The sequence below is a fragment of the Lathamus discolor genome, chromosome Z (genome assembly GCF_037157495.1).
Source record: "Lathamus discolor isolate bLatDis1 chromosome Z, bLatDis1.hap1, whole genome shotgun sequence".
Lineage (NCBI taxonomy): Eukaryota > Metazoa > Chordata > Aves > Psittaciformes > Psittacidae > Lathamus > Lathamus discolor.
This window is the reverse complement of record NC_088909.1, coordinates 81,596,751-81,614,357: the sequence shown is the minus strand read 5'-3', so window position 1 is coordinate 81,614,357 and position 17,607 is coordinate 81,596,751. Positions and strand designations below refer to the sequence as shown.

At 38.1% G+C, this 17,607-nt stretch overlaps 1 protein-coding gene across 9 annotated transcripts in view; it reads left to right on the top strand.

Moving 5' to 3' along the window:
* Positions 1–17,323, top strand: part of JAK2 (Janus kinase 2) — a 96,475-nt gene extending 79,152 nt beyond the window's left edge. For 8 of the 9 annotated variants that reach the window (XM_065661125.1, XM_065661127.1, XM_065661121.1 and 5 more), the window contains 6 exons: positions 1,084–1,273; positions 2,214–2,338; positions 7,584–7,756; positions 9,222–9,339; positions 11,046–11,159; positions 13,110–17,323. In XM_065661125.1, the coding sequence (XP_065517197.1) occupies positions 1,084–1,273; positions 2,214–2,338; positions 7,584–7,756; positions 9,222–9,339; positions 11,046–11,159; positions 13,110–13,217 (828 nt within the window). In that variant the 3' untranslated portion in view covers positions 13,218–17,323. Of the gene's footprint in view, positions 1–1,083; positions 1,274–2,213; positions 2,339–2,895; positions 3,023–7,583; positions 7,757–9,221; positions 9,340–11,045; positions 11,160–13,109 lie in introns of those variants that run through there. The other variant, XR_010608535.1, reaches the window with a different exon arrangement.
* The last annotated feature ends 284 nt before the right edge of the window (positions 17,324–17,607 follow it).

Genomic DNA, 17,607 nt, shown 5'->3' with positions numbered 1-17,607 from the left:
ACATGGTTGTCTTTCTGGGCTGCATGTGCACACTAAGCTTCCCATCAACAAACACCCCCAGGTCCTTCTCCTCAGGGCTGCTCTCAATCCAGTCTCTGCCCAGCCTATAGTTGTGCCTGGGGTTGCTCTGACCCACATTCAGGACCTTGCACTTGCCTTGTTGACCTTCATGAGGTTAGGACTGGCTACCTCTCCAGCCTGTCAAAGTTCTTCTGGGTGACATCCTTTCCCTCCAGCATGTTGACTGCTCCACACAGCTTGGTATCATCATCAAATTTGCTGGGGGTTCATCGGTCCCACTATCCTTGTTGCCAACAAAGATGTTGAACAGCACCAGTCCCAGTACTGACCCCTGAGGAGCACCACTTTTTACCAGTCTCCACTCGCACTCTTTGAGTGCGACCATCCAGCCAGTTCCTTACCCACCAAGTCAATCTGTCAAATCCATGCCTGTCCAATTTAGAGACAAGGATGTTGTGAGGTACATCAAATGCACAAGTCCAGGTAGATGAGGTCAGTCATTCTTCCCTTACGCACTAACGCCATGGCCTCATCGTAGAAGGCCACCAAATTTGTCAAGGCTGATTTGCCATTAGTGAAGCCATGTTGGCTGTCACCAATCACCCCCTTATTGGCATAAACAAAAGAAAAAAGGTAGAACATTGAAACAAATGAGGGAAGAACCACCAAGAACTGGGGGAGAGTTAAGAGCTGAGAGGAACCTAGATGAAGGGATTTTTGCAGGTGCAGCAGAAGCAGTGTGCCAGCTAACAATTTGGAAGTGCAAATACAAATCTGTGAAGAAGGGGGGGGGAAATTTATTTTTCATTTATTTTCAATGGACCTCAGCCCCCTTGTTTCCTTCCATGCTGTTCGCTTCCTTTCATTCAACATGTTTCTTAACAGGAGTGTTACCTGTGATCTGTATTCCTTTCTCTCAGGGAGGTTTTATGACATTTCACGTAATTAATTGTGGTCATCTGAATGCTCATCCAGTGAGGACTGAGGCAGCATGCACAATCACTAAGAAAGACTAAGAAAGTGGACTTGTTTTTAATTCAAGTATTTCCATTTGTGATCTAGGGAAATTTCGGCAGTGTTGAGATGTGCCGCTACGACCCACTGCAGGATAATACGGGGGAGGTGGTGGCTGTGAAAAAGCTGCAACATAGCACAGAAGAGCACCTTAGGGACTTTGAAAGAGAAATTGAAATTCTTAAATCTCTGCAGCATGATAACATTGTTAAATACAAAGGAGTATGCTACAGTGCAGGTATGTGCTATATTAAATACAACTTCAGGTCTACACTTAAGTATCCATACTGAATAGTTCAGAGAGGCAAGTGTTTATGAAAGTCACTAGCTTGTCATAACTTTACCAAGACTTAGAGAGTACAAATCAAAGCAGTGACTGTTGTGTACTACTACTCAGTACAAGATGGACATTTTATTCAGTCAGCTCATTGCATTATTTGATTGATCTAGAGAAAGTACCATTATGACTAATTACCCCACTTCTTTATCTTAGAGTGAAAGTTGTCCTAGAAAATAATTTAAGGTTAAGTGGGGAAAATGCAACCATTTCGTAACTGTTCTTGGTTTTTACTCCATGTAATGTCCTGGAGTGGATATTACCAATTCTTCTACAGCCTATATGGTAAAAGACAAAAAGTTTTAGAAGCAGATGTGTTTGAGTAAATTGTTGATGCTGTTGAAGCTGATGAATGAAAGCATGGGTTCTGCCTGGGCTCTTAATGTAAAAATTAAAATCTTGGGTTAAGAATCAAACTAAGTTTTTAAAGATGGTACAATTGCTGACCAGTTGTCAGTTGCCATTCTAAGTTTCATCTCGGCAATGAGGAGAAATTACATAAACACAGATAAACACATGTGGCACTTCTGCTTTGCTTTTGCAGTAGTAGCTGAAGTATTGATTAAATGATCTTGATTAGTGACGTGGTGTATATCAAGCATATCCCAATTATCGTGTTTGAGTAACTGTCATTTCCTGAACAAATAGAGTTAACTAATACATGAAATATTGCGTCGTGATATACATATAATTATTTTTTTTTGGTATTAAGACTATTTTCTATTTTATTCATAGACATTTGTAAATATATTTAAAAATATATTCAAAATATATTTGTAAATATATTTTCAAAATTGGAAAATGACAGGAAAATAAAGTGTATTTTTTGTTGTTATAAAAGGTCGTAGGAATCTAAGATTAATTATGGAATATTTACCATATGGAAGTTTACGAGACTATCTGCAGAAACACAAGGAGAGGCTGGACCACAAGAAGCTTTTGCTGTATGCATCTCAGATATGCAAGGTAGGAAATTTCAGATGACTGACATTTTTCAACAAATTCTTTGTCTTTTTGGCCTTGTCTCATTTGTCTCAAAACAACCTTGGTGTATCTTTTATGTCACTGTTGGGCTACTAGTACCACATAACCCTAAAAAAAGTAGCAGTATATATTCCTGTACTAAAAAACTGGACAAACTTCTGAGTGTCTTAATACAGGATGCCAAGACTGGCCTATCCGCAGACTAAGGAAGAATATACTTCATTTATTTCTGTTTATTTCATTGTTTGCTTAGCTTATATTTTGCCCAGAATTAAAGCCTATTTTCTCACTAGCGAGAGCTGAAATGAAGTTTTGCAGGAGTTAATACACTCGTCCGGGCACACTCTTCATGACATAGTATAACTGATGTTGAAGTGCTCAGAGCTGTAATAAATTATTTGCTAGTCTCATTGGTTGGTACTGAAGATCCTTAAAATTGTGAAGAGGTGGGCAAACACCTGATCTTTATTGTGATATCTTATTTCCTCAGAAAGAGGACTTAATGACCATCCTAGTATTACTCTGTTATTTTTCTTTAGATACAAGAAACTACAGACACATTAGATTTCATTCCACGTTCAGTTGTTTGAGGAAAGAAAAACAGAAAGTGGGGAAGCAGGGGGAAGAGAGAAAAGGCAGCAGGGGAAAGACATCCACACCCTCAAGGCATGTACCAGAAGTATTTTTAAATTCCTTTCCCCAGTCCCCACATCAAAGACATGGAAACAGTAGCTGACTTAAAGAGTATTCTTCAATGTGTGTAGCCCATAGATATTCTGATGTCTGGTAATTTCTGCTATGCGACATTTGGAGCAGAAGCTTTCCTTCTGCAGATCTGCAGAAAAGTCGAGAAGAATCAGGCAGCAGTGTCTTTGCCAGACCTGAGATCTTCTCCATTAATTCAGACTTCCTTGGAAATGAACAGAGCTTGATGATTCCCTGCTTGAAACTGGACTGATTCAGTAAATGTTTTGGCTACTGAACCTGGGGCATGTACAGAAGGATGCCACAGGCACCTTCAGCAGCTGATCTCACCTATTCATGTGTTTCACTGAAGCAAGGCTGTAGAAGCTCAGAGTAGACTTGCTTGCTTTCTAAAGTGGTGTAGCCTAGGTGCGGCTGTGTCTAGTCTTAGTCGCAGACAAGGTTACAACTGAATTAATTCACCACAGATGGCTTTTACCTAGCAGCAATCTGCAGTTTCAAGGTGGATCTTAACATTTACAATATGGGTAAATAGGATTTACTACACTTGCTATGTCAGTTTATACATGCATGCATGCACTTACAGTCACAAAGACGTGTAAGGATACTGGTTAAAAACTGCCCTAGAATTCAGTTAAGTATTCATATCAAATGTCTTGACATTCCTCAGCAGGTGAGGGTTGAGCCTCGAGGAGTTGGGGGGACTTCAGCCCAGATGCTTTTGTCAGCTTTTGATGACAGTCTCTGATTATTGCAAACATGGAGAGTTCATGAGCTCTGAGAGGTGTCCCATCCAGAAGGAGATGCTGGTTGCAGCCTGCTGCAGTCCGGGAGAGCTCAGGGGCACTCACTTATGCCTGCTCTTCATAGGGTTGCAAGATTATTCACTTTAGACATTAATAAATTTCTGACCTAGACACAGCCTGGGTCAGTAACTTCAGTAACAATGCTACCATTCCACTCAGGCTATGATCAAAGGAAGGAGTGTTCCAAGGCTGTCAGGAGGATGACTCATTATCCCCAGTCTCTCTTCTCACCTTAGCCAGGGAACAGGAGTCCCTGGTACGGTCAGTGCCTCCCCTCTTAGCCATTCAAGAGTTCCTGTTACGGTCAAGAGGCGCTTCACTGCCCAACTCATTACACAAAAGCCAAGGTCTGATGTGAATTCCTGAGGTTGTAGAGCAGCCCAGAGGGTGGGCAGGGAGATGCACCAGCGCATGAGGTTGGGAAACATAAAATGTTGTTAACAAGTCTTTGACAAGTGTCAGTCTTTAAACAGAGAGGAAGGATTGAACATGTGACCACCTACTCAGAGGATTAAAAAGTCCCCTTAACGTGTGTCTTGAAGTCATTCTCCAGTAACAGACATAAGAAATTCTCAGTTCTACTTCTGCAACAAAATAGCTGTTACTATCAGTGCTGGTAAGTCACTGAAAACAATGTTCTTCAAGCAAACAGCACCAAACAGCACCAGCTAGGATGACAGAGTGAATCAATCTATCATAGGATAAAGATGCAGCAGTGGTTTTTGAACACACAAAGTCAGCCACTTACCTGTTTCATTCTATGGTCTTTTTAGCCTGTGACCCGAAGGGTCGTAAGGTGCCTGCCCTTTTTGCTCTCATAAGAATCTGTGAAGCTTCCATATGTAAGTCTTCAGGCCCATTCAAAAGACTGAAGGAACAATAGTGACAATGTATCTCTGGACCCTGTCTGAGAGACAGAGGTATCTGATAGGAGGGCTGGAAGGTGGATTTTCGCTTTTGCAGGCAGTGCAAGGATAACAGGAAACTATGGGAAAGGACCTGAATACAAAAGGTACAGAGAAAAAGTTTTTAATGTGTGTGTGCACCTACACACATATAAAAGAAGCATCCAAATATTACTAGACTTAAGGATGATAATGAAAAATCAAAATAGCAGTTGAAATGACTGTTTCCTAAGTACCAAGCACAGACCAAGAGATAGATGCCTTCTGCAGATACATAAATAGGAAGACACCCTGCTTTCATGTGCAAAGCATGGGTACACATAGTGTGGAAATGTGGGAAGTCCATAATGGACTTGATCTTAATGAAGTATCTTCACTTCTAATGGAAGCAGTCTAAGAATTACAGTCTTGCTTTGCATTGTTGTTGCTGTACAACCTGCAGAGCAATGTGTAGTTTTGTTACTTCAAAACAATTTAATTAAAAACATGAGTACCTAATATTACAAACATTGGATATGAATGTTTTTTCTTCTTCTTTTAGCTGATCGTATTTCTCCCTTTCCTTTAGCTGTTTTTGCTTCTCCTGCAATGTTTGCTCTTTCAGCATCTCATATTTCTTCTTTCTGCTGTGCATTTCTGTCACTCTGTTATTTTGGGTTATTAAATCAAAAATCTTTCTCCTTCTGCCTTGCAGCTTTTCTCTCAAATGTATGAGAGAAAATACCTGAGGGTTAAGATGTGTTTGCTTGCTTGCTGTGTTCTGGTTCCTTGCTACTATAGTGGGAAAAGGGTTCTTGACTTGAAGGTGTCAGGTTTTTTGTGCATGTCTTGCAGTGTGAAAAGCAGCATTTTCAAAACCAGCGTTTGCTAGTGGTGATGTTTCTGTAGGTATAAATCAGTGCAGCTGTGACCTGGTGCAGCTTGTGCCACTAGTACAGCTTCTCTGGTGGCAAGCAATAGGACTCTGTCCTTAACTTCAAAGAATCTTGACAATAGAATGGCAAGTTACTTCTCTGTGCATCTGGCAGTTAACTGCCTATCAAAACTTGAGTAACAATGCTACTGTTCCACTCAGGCTGTGCTCAAGGAAAGGAGTGTTCCAAGGCTTTCAGGGGGATGACTCATTATCCCCAGTCTCTTCTCACCTCAGCCAGGGAACAGGAGTCGCTGGTACTATCAGTGCCTCTCTCCTTAGCCATGCGAGAGTTCCTGTTACAGTCAAGAGGCACTTCACTGCCAAACCCATTACTCCTTTAATAGGAAGTTAACTTCTCCGTGCACCTAGTTTTTGGGATATTCTTTTTTTATCTTTTGGTCCTGCATTTTGTTTGTGCTGGCTGATAGGAGAAGATAGGAATTAAGAAAAAAAAATCCATAATCAAGAAGAAAAAAAGCCACTTTTCCATCTCTTAGTGCTTAAACTGCTTCGTGTGTCCTTGCTGCAGAGTCCAACTTTAATGAAGCATTTGAAATCACAGTTAAACTCAATTCCATTGTTAGATTAGTGCCACGGGATTATGATCTCCACTTAGAATGTGCATGTTTTCAATTAAATGCCTCTCTTAGAACAGGTATTTTCAGGCTAACAGAAAGATTACTGTCATTGAAGGAACTTCAGGACTGTTTGTTTTCAGTACAGCATGTAGTAGCAAGAAAAAGTTACAACATTTACATAGACCGGTTGTATCAGAAACCCAGGAGTCTCACTTCGAAAAAGCTGGGTGTGGTGTTTTTCAGGATAGCAGTGGATAAGCAGGTAATGAAAAATTAGTGTCGTTTTTGAACGGGTTTGGCATGGGATGTGAGTAGTCAGCGATGCCACCTAGCGGGGCAAGGAGGTAGCGAGAGCCTGAGGGGAGGGTCAGGCTTTGGAGTCGACGATTTCTGAGGCTTCTCACTTTAAAGAAAAGAGAGAAAAATAAATCTTAAAGTATTAATAGTATAACGTTAATGTTCGTAAATTTCAGTTCAACAATACTCTTAGTTTATTACTTTTCAGTTGTGTTGTCACAGTGAGATACTTTCTTCTGAAACTGACAGCTTGCTTTGTATTTCCTCTCTCATATGATTTGGGTGTCTCGACATTGTGCAGGGTCTACTTCTGTGCACCATTTATTGCTGTGTAAGCAAGACGTTCTGATTTGTAGTAATGCCACTACACACACTGGCTTCTTCCACGTTTCATTGTTATCAAAAAGGATTGCGTACATTGGTAAAAAGGGATCAGCAGCAGCAAGAGAAGACATGGCTTCAGACTAATGCTTTGTTACAGCAACCCATGGACATACAACAATAAGCATAACTTTGTTGGTGAATAATGGTCCACATGGAAGAGAAACACACACAGGTGGGAATTCTGTCAGAGAATAGTTTCCAAATTCGGGAAATCATAATGTAAAGTTTTGGAAAGCAGAAGTACAAACTGAAGAAAAGATTAAATGAAATGGGTAAATAGGACAGTCTTCTCATCTGCCCTGGATTGTGTAGTTTAGCCCAAATTTTGATTTTCCTTCTGTCACCAGCAAACTGCATTTGGCCACAGAAGGGAGCTGTAACAGCTGTCCAGCTATGTAATGAAAAAGCACTTGCCTCTTGCAGGTGTTTAGTCTATCTTCCTTCAGGTAAGAGAAATCCCTGCGCTTGGAAAAAGTAACTCCTCAGAGAAGACAAATGTTCAAGCATGCCAATTTTGGTAACAGTTGTTACCAAACGACTTTAACTTTGAGTTTTATTCACCCCTTAAAGGAAAGTGCAAGTACTTAATGGTAAAAGTAACTCTTTTCTTATTGTGTTTGTGAACTTTCTGTCTAGGGCATGGAGTATCTGGGCACAAAAAGATATGTTCACCGGGATTTAGCAACAAGGAATATCTTGGTGGAGAATGAGAACAGAGTTAAAATTGGAGATTTTGGATTGACAAAAGTCTTGCCACAAGACAAAGAATACTACAAAGTAAAGGAACCTGGTGAAAGCCCTATATTTTGGTAAGCCTTGTTTTGGTGTATGAAATTGTGACATGTTTTCAGTTTTTACAATTTCAGACAATTGTTTTGCATATTGTGGAATTTTTAAGTACAAACTCAGGTCAGTTGCCCAGCATTGTGAAAGTCACTTGCATGGGACTTTTCAGCATACTTAAAACAGACAAACAAGCTGACCAAAAAATTACCCAAATGCTGAAAAGAAATAGATGCAACATGAAAAGTATTCAAAGATAAATCTTAAAGGGCTTTTTTCCCAGGATGCTTTAAAATTATGAAACTTTTGGTTCCCTAAACACTAGCCATTCATATCCTTTAGCTGAGACCTGTTGGATAGGCCCTCTGTTGACCAAATGGAGTTAAATCCCTGTTGTGGTTTAGACTCAGCCAGTAACTCGGCAAGATGCAGCCACTTGTTCACACTCCCCCTTCCCCTCTTCCCCAGGGCAGAATGGAGAGGAGAATCAGAAGACTATAAACCCCACAGGTTGAGACAAGAACAGTCCAATACCTGAAATGAAGTAAAATACAGTGATAATAGAAAGAATAGCAATAATAATAATAATAGGAAACAACAAGAGAAGAAATGAAAGCTCAGAAAACACAAGTGAAGCACAATACAATTGCTCATCACCCACTGACCAATACCCAGCCCGACCTGAGCACTTTATATACTGGGCATGACGTGCTGTGGTATGGAATACCCCTTTGGCTAGTTTGGGTCAGGTGTCCTGTCTCTGCTTTCTCCCAGCTTCTTGTGCCCCTCCTTACTGGCGAAGCACAAGAGACTGAAAAGTCCTTGATCAGGGCAGGGTAGGTGCTACTGAGCACAACTGAAACACTGGTGTCTTATCAGCATTGTTCTCTGACTACATCTAAAACACAGCATTGCACCAGCTATTAGGCAGAAAAATAACTTACATGTGAACTCAGGACAATCCCACAGACTGTAATTAGCAAGGACAAGATGCTGGGTTGAATATTCAGGTAGATGTCTGTATTTGGGCATTAAGCTTCCAGAGAAGACCTGAGTTAATCCAAAATGCAGTAATGCTCCAATGAGCTCTGCTTTGCTTGGAAAAGAAGAACATTTTGTGTAGCTTCGGAAAATGATGAAGGGATGCTTACTGGCTGTGACTGACTTTCTTTCTAGGCCTTATCACATCAAAATCTTGTTTACTCACACTACAGATAAGAAAAATATCTACAGCTTTGTTGGAAGAAAAGCAGACTCAGATATAGTTATCATTAACTGTGTGTTTAAGGTGGTTTATATTTTCAATACCAATTAACTATTATTAAAAAAAACAGTTAGTTATGAAGGTAATGAAAGAAAATGAGAATGTGCTAATGTCTGTGAACAAAGAACAGTTATTCATGAAAAAGAGAAAGTCTTATTAAAAGAAATACCTTCAAAACCAAGAAGAGACATGTTGCATAGAACAATCAATATTTCCATGTGTTGTAGGTATGCTCCAGAATCTCTGACAGAAAGCAAATTTTCTGTGGCCTCAGATGTGTGGAGTTTTGGTGTCGTCTTGTATGAACTCTTCACGTACATTGACAAGAGCAAGAGCCCACCAGCTGTAAGTACCTAGTTAATGGTTATCAGAAGTTTTTTGTCTGTTTAGTTTTTTAAAAATATATAGATTGATCCTGTACCTAAATAGGTTGATATTTACTGATCATTTTCTGGAGATACCTTAATGTTTATGAGGCAGCATCCAACGAGAAGCAGCAACATGCTAAAACGTATTAGTATCAAGCCATAAGAGGAAAAGGAGATTGAAAATTATCTGATAATCTGTGTAGATCTTATCTATCCTGTAAATGCTATTAGAAAAAAAAAATAAAATTTCTCTTTGTAGACTGTTCTTATTTTTTGTGGAGAGTAGTCTCAGATGCAACTGTTTCATTGCAACGTGACATGTATTCCTAATGCTACACCAAGTCTAAGGCTAAGCCAAACAAATATGTAAACATTAAGGTGATTTAAATAAGGTAACTTAAAGTTGTTCTGTTTTGTTACCAGAGCCCAAAGTTAGCAAGTTATTGAAGTTCAAGAAAGAGAGTGGCTTTTTGAAATCTGTTGGCAGGCACCTTTAAAGACAAATTTGCAGTCGATGGAGAAAAATGCTACTCGCTCACAAAACAACAGTTCTCCAAATTGGAAACCAGATTCACAATCTTATATCTAGCAGACACAACAGAGGATTGTTGAGCCTTATATATGTGCTTGAGCTGTCCTTACCCTTGGCCAGTGTCTCAGTCCTGGCAAGTGTAGTTTTGAGAGCTGAACAGTGATGACAGGCAAAAATACATTTGGAAGATCTCTTCATTGACCTCGCTGGACCTCTTAGTAATTCAGTACAGTATCTAAGCTATCAAGGAAGAATTCCCGAGGTAGGGGCAGCTCCTCCTGCATAATAATGTAAACACTGCAGACAGCTGAAGTGGTAAAATGAAAAAAAAGCAGTAGAGTAAGTCATGGGCTTGGGTGGAATATACTTTGAATAAATCAATTCTGCATGTGCATCCACCGCTTCATCAGGTTGGGTATCCTGTTGGTATGTATCAAGAAAAATGAATTCTGCCAATTAGCCGTGACACTCTCTTAGCTTTTGTAGTCTTCATAATTATACATCGTTTCCCCAACTTCAGCCATTTGCACATTCTAACAACACTTGTTTCACATTTTCGTGCAAAGGATCACTAAAGACATTTATTTACTATTGGAGGAAAAATAATTCTTGTGTGTCCTGCTTAGAAATTATTTTCAGTTAATAGTACTTCTGATGTCTGGCAATCTGAGATTTTAATCTACCTTTTGGGTTATGTAGATTTTTGGATAGCAAAATTTTACCTCTGTTTTAATTATGCTACTGTTTCTGGCCTCTAGTTACTGGTTAATCTTTTTTAATATATCAGTATGGTATAACTTGTTTTCTGTTTCACTGTGATTTTTCCAAGCATCAAGATCTTGTTTTAATACTTCAGGAAGCTCTTCAGGATTAGCTATGAGGTTTATCCTTTTAAAACTGGCTAATCATCAGGTGATGATCAACAGTTTTTAAAATTTTTTAGTTAGAGCTTCAAAGTGTATATATATCACCCTAGTTTTATCCACATGCACAGAAAATACATTCTCTGGACTTGAAATCCAGGATTTTGTCATTGTTATATACTACTCCATTATTATAAACTCTTCTTATAAAGAATTTTTGCGTGGTTAGAGTATTGCAGCATCTTTTTTTTTTCCCTTAATAATTATTTATGACACCTTGTGTTTCAGGAATTCATGCGCATGATTGGCAATGATAAACAAGGGCAGATGATTGTATTTCATTTGATAGAGCTTTTGAAGAATAATGGACGACTACCAAGACCGGATGGGTGCCCTGATGAGGTGAAGTATTATTGTATTAATATGTTACAATAGCCTGAAAGGTGTTCAGTCAGGGTGAGTAGCCCAAAAGTGCAAACTCTGTTGTTAGTTCTGCTTAGATTACTGAAGTATTTATGCAAGCAGAATGACTGTGCTGTTACTTTATCAGTTGCACGATTACTACAATTACATTTTTCTCCTGATCCTTCAGATTGCATTCCCTCAGGAGCCTAGAATGTAGTCTTTCTAAATATATGAAGTAGGACTATTATGACTGACTGCTGTACTGAAGCACTTGGGCTTTTATTTTAAAAATACTAATTTGTTGAGGCAATGCGATTAGGGTACAGGACTTGTTCCGTTAAGTTCTTGCTCAAAGCTGTGAACTATGGATTCTGCAGAAGTCTGTAACATTTACCAGAAGTGTCTTAATATCTACAAAAGTTTCTCCACATTTAATTCCAACATCTAAATAACTCCTTATCTTGATTATTTTTGTTCTCTTGCTTCCTCAAGCACAGGAATACCCATGTTTATCATGTGTCTTACACACCGGCAAGCATTCTCAGCCAAGAGCAATGAAATCAGATTTTCTGTGTTCGGGGCCTTCAAATTTGTATTCATGTTCTTCACGGATAGAGAAATGTATATGTATGCAAAGCCATCCTCAGAGCACACAAATTAATTCAGTGTGCTTTTGGTTTTTTGCCATCACTCCAAAAGGTTTAAAAAAACACTTTTCATGCTACTTCTAAGTCAGAACAGGTGTACTTCAGCTCGACTCAAACGTTTTAGGGCTGGGCAGGTGAATCAGTAGGGAAAGAATGTAATTAAAATAGTTACGCTTTTTAACATGTGCAACTTCCAGCTCTGATCTGTTGCTGCATCCCTTTGGAATCAAGCACACTTGTCAAGAAATAACCCATGCAAAACTAGAGGCAGAGGAGAGACTGGGGGCAAGTAGTCTAGCAGAGAAGAGAGTAGGACAGATGAAGCAGGGAAGAAGCCACAGAGGAAGAAATCTCTGAAGTAACCTTTCTTGCATTATGAGTACCAGCGTTGTTGAACTGTAAAGGTCTGGCTTTTTGTAGATAATCTGAATGTCATATATAAAAGATAATACATAATCTGTGTTATAGAAACTAAGCAAACTAATGCAAAGGTTCCAATATCTGACATTTCTTCAGATACCAAAGCAAGATGGAAAAGTTTCTCTTTTGTTAGAAACTGCTCTTCCAAATTCATTCTGAAAGGCCAGTCATCACAGATACTAAGTCTTCCAGATGTCTGTAGTTTACAAGCTGCTTGAGACTTGGATCTAAAGCAGCTTGGTCGATGCAGGAGTTTCAGGTCTGCTGGGAAAAAAAAAAAAAAAGGAACTGATGCTACCTTTTTTTTGCTGTGAGCTGTGCAGATTGCTCTTAAGCAATGCGTAAAAAGTTGTTGGAAATATGAGAAGTTTTCTGGCTTCTTTCCAATTATACATGAAGAGTAATTGAGAATTTAATATCCTCATTCAAAGAAGTGTATGTTATGTTGCAGGGGAAGCTTAATTTCTAACTGCTGTCTTTGTTAATCTGATTTTTGGTCAGACTGGTAAAGCATTTGTAATTTTAAACATTCTTGAGCTTTCCGAAAAGTAAGAGCAAGCAAGAAGATAAAAACTCAGCAAAATAACAGATGTCCTAAAAATTTCAGAATCTAGCTGAGTGAATTTCCATACTTTTTTTTTTTTTTTTTAAATCTCCTGTTATAATAAAGGCTTTTGCAGAGTTTGCTATCCTCACTTCTTGCTGTCATTGGGATCAAGCAGGTAAAGTGAGTGGTATAGCAAGACTTCAGGCACACTCTTGCACTACACTGTTGTTTGGAAGCGTAAAGTTAAGTTGGATGGCCTTTGGACCAGTTCAGAGTAACAACTGTTTGTAGCATCCGTTTACCTACTACTGATTTTCTTTGTTTCTTCTCCAGATTTATGCCATCATGAAAGAATGCTGGAACAACAATGTCACCCAGCGACCCACCTTTAGGGATCTTGCTCAGCGAGTGGATCACATAAGGGACAACATGGGTGGATGAGAAGACTGTCCCTCCTTCAGACGACATGTTGGAATGCAGAACAAAATATATTTGGTCTGCTGTGTATAATTGGCGTATGCATGACATGTGTATCTCATTTTAGCTGAATGTAAAATCTGTGTGGCAAAGTTCCTATCTTAATCTGCATAGTGAGGAATCCTGCTGGTTTTCTTTATCAGGATGTTACTATGAGAACATGTTGAAATTCTCAATGGGGAGAGAGGAATTATTTTTCTAAGTAAAAGAATCTAATATATGGTCAGTCTGAAATACCATTATTTGCCTTACTTGGCAATGAAAAAAAAGAGGTGACTTAAAATATGGTGAGATTACAAGGTGGAAAGCCCAGTATATTTCCTTGTTGAAATGGAGTTGCACAGAAAAGACTACTAGAAAAGTCTTTTCAGACTGGATGTATAGTGACTTGGTACCCTGTTTTGTGTGTTGCACAAGGTCTTGTGTTTGTTAATACAGTTTTACCATTTTTTTCATTGTTGATGCAGAAATGGCTTCTCTGTATAATAAAACAGAAGTGGTTGTGTAACCCACAAACTTTTATGTGCGTGTCTGAATCAGTTATCAGCCAGCAATATATGCAAAGAGATATACTAAGCTGGGTGATGTACTGTAAGTGTTTTAAGGGGAAGGGAATAAATTGTTCCTAATTTGGAGAGCCAAAAATCCTGCTCACTCATGTGAAAATTTTAATTTAAAATGAAAAAAAAAAACCAAACATGTTATCCAGTTTTTCTTAGTGTTCTTTTCCTCAGTTGAGTATTAGATTCCCTTTGTAAAACTGAACATATAGTGATGATGAGTAGAAGTGAAGCCATTTTATACAAGGCAGTATTTTCAGTTTGTTTCTGAAAAAGCTAAAGATACTGTTTTTAAATGCTGCTCTTTCATTCTTCCCATCCTTGTAATTTTCATGCAGTTGTAAATGTATCTGTAAATTGGGACCTTTTTTACAGCGGAATGAAAAATCTAGAAAATGCCCTCAATTTCACAGTTCGTCACTTTGCTGTCAGATAGTCACACCTTCCCTCCAGTACAAAAAACCAGAATGTTTAAGGCTTAGTATCTGAACGGCCAGTCACAACCACATCAAGTCTGTTTTGTAGTGAAGTGGCCCAAGTCACCTCCTTTTTCTTTCCCTGGTAATACCCAAAATGCCAGTATTTGAAAGGAAGAATTACAAGTGCAATTTCTTCACACTCGGTGGAAGGCAAGGACATGAGCCCAGTTAGTGAGAACTGGAAGGAGATCAGAGCTACCTTGCACAGATTACTTACTTATGCTGTAAAACACAGCTTTTGAAATAAGTCTAACAAAAATTCCTGGACAACCGTTTGGTTTTGCCTCCAGGCATAAAACTTGGGGATAATCTCATATCTCAGAGCAGTGAAGTTGCAGGTTTTGTTTATTTTTAATTCAAGTAATCTCGGTGTTGTTGTTGTTGGTTTTACTTAAGCATAATTGTTTGCAAAGTACAATGCTTGTTTTTCTTGGACTTTTGCTGAAAGAAGTTCAATTAAGGGGATATGCAACTTAGCAAACTGACCTGATACCTAGATTTGTATTCAGAAATGTTCACTTACACAATTTGTGGCAGTTAAATCAGTGAAATATAGTTACTTTCACTGTGGGTCCTCCTTAAGATGTGTGATTAACTACATCCGTCTTGTCAGAAATTCAAGTACCTCAACTTTAAAAAAAATAAATAAAAATCCATACTTAGTGTAACACAGTGCCAGTATAGCAGTGTTTTGTACCACTATGATGTTTCTCTCCCACAATTACTCATACAAAATTACTATTTTATAAATATGGGAGATTGCTAAATACAGAATGCTGCCCATTGCATTTAACAATATTTCTGTTCATTTTCTTGCCACCAAGCATGTGCATAGACAATTTTAAAAACTAATTTCATGATCAGTTTTTAAGCTGCGAAGAACTTTGAAGTGCTTTGTTCAGTGTAACATCTGTTTTCTCCATTTCTATATATTGCTTTGAGGATTTTAAATTTTGTGCAAAAAATGTCTTTGCATTTGTAGTCTCAGTTGTATGTAAGTGTTTTTTGTAACAAAAGAAGATAAAGCTTTAAAGCATTGAAACAGCATTTTAGCTGGATAAGATATGCAGGAATTATGTAAAATTTGCAGTGTATGACACTTAGTAGCTAACTGGTTTCCAATATATAGTAGACTAAATATAATTTATGTAAAAGTCTCAGGGAAGCTCATGTAATCCAATGAAGAAATCTTCCAGTCTGCTATTTTTGAAGTGAATAAAAAGTCTTTCTCTTGTTCTACTATAGTAAGACTGATTACATAGTTTATTTGATTGTATAAATATAGTGATGAACTCAAGGATCATTTTAAAGTGTTTTGTGGATTTTTTTTTTTTTTTTTGCTTTAATACTTTATATATTTTAGAGAAAGCCATATCTTCACACTGCATTATAATTCTGTGCTGTTGGTCAGGAGCATACAGTCTTTTATTACAAGCCTGTTTGTGCAAAGGGCTTGATCATTTGGTATGAGTATTTTTAGCTGGGTGAATAGGACCAAGTAGTGCATAGAACACTGGGGAGATGTGTGATCATCTGCAGGGTCAATTTTAGGTCCTGGAGGAGACAAAATGGTGTTCTCAAAAAACTCTTCGGGATGTAAATGCAGTGATTTTTCTGAATTTGCTATTGCAAATTGTAGTAACCCTTGTTAAAAAACAAACAAACAAACAAAAAACCAACCCAAAGAAACCCCACACCACCAAAAAGCACTGCATTTTGAAAGCTCTCAGATAGATCTACAGTAGTGTTGAATAATGCTGTATCTTTATATAGTCTTCGTATTAATGGACTCAGTTCTTTGTTTTTAGTACTTACTTCAGTTGGCATTGCATTTGTCATACTTTAGTGTAATCATGCTACTCAAAATGCTGTGATTTTTATATTATTTTTTTTAGTAAAAAAGTGCTGGTTTATGCATACATGGCTGCTGCTATGATGTAGAATTAAAATATGAACTACTGCTTTGCACTTGTATTTGAAGTGAAAGAATTTTTCTCTTAAGTGCGCAATATATCCTATATTATTCTAGATCTCACAGAATATCTGCAAACGAGTATTGTTTAGTGTAACATTGGTTTGTTCTCTATCAATATAAATACGTGAAGCTTCAAAATGTGTTTTAAAATAGATTGCACAATCTTGCAACAGTCATATGATAAGCCAGACAAAGAATGAATTTTCAGGAAGAGAATCCCACATTCTTGTTGTCAAGTCCTAGTATTGATTAAAAGCTTCCAGTTGAGATAATTGTTACTAAATGTGCAGATGAATGTAACTGTAAAAATATAGGGTTCTCCTCCCTCACTTCCCCCCCCCCTGAAATTAGGTTTTTAGATGTTGACCAACTGCCTTGAAGTGTATGGGAAGAATCGGTACTGTATGAAGTATTAAGAAATGTAACTCTTGTGTAAAGAAGGCAAGATTCTAAGGAATGTGTGACCACAGGTGCCTGGAGGGTAAGTGTTCTGAGAGCAAAAGTAGAAGCATAGAAGAACAAGAAGAATGATGGGAAAAGGCCGATGTTCAACACTGAAGAGCTTTCTGGAATGTAAAATGCACAGTGAATTATGAAAAACTGATGTCGACTGGAAATGCCGTACCATGAAAAATATGCACTAACGTATTTCTGAATTGTGTATTGTCTGCCTTAAACATAAATTGCTCAGAGACCTAACCCAAGTGAAAAATACAAGAATTACTATACCAAAAGAAACTGCTTAAGGTTGTGCCATGCCAGACAGCAATTCTGAAAAGATGTTTGGCTAAGAAGTGTTCTTCTGAATTTTGCTTTTTGATTAAGACGTTTACAATACATTATATTAAAGTAGGAAAAGTCCTTTTTAGGGAGGGGGGTGCGGGGAAAGAAGAAACCTTCTACTTATGGTTGCGCTGCAAAAGTTTGAGCACATTGTTTATGGAAGAGAACATTAAAGGGGTGTTTTTTTAGGAAACTGTGTACTGATACCTGAAACTTTACTGTGCATTTGTTTTGAGTTTGGATAGTGAAAATAAAATAACTAAATACAACGAATGGTAAATGCCTGCCAAGATGTTCTTTTATATCATACCTAAAAATAGTTACTGGTGTTTAAATCTCTACTGAAGACAGCCGGTTTGTTTAAAGGGGTAGAATACATGACGTACAACTTCACGACCTTCCCAGAACAACCGTATGTGGGGTTTATCTTTTGAAAGGAACTTCCATGTACCAAAGTAAAGGCAGTATATTGGGTACTACCGAGCAGTAGGACTCTGGGGTATTTCTGATGTTTGTCTTTCAGATAATTAATTCTGAAAGAAGAAGCACATCCTTTT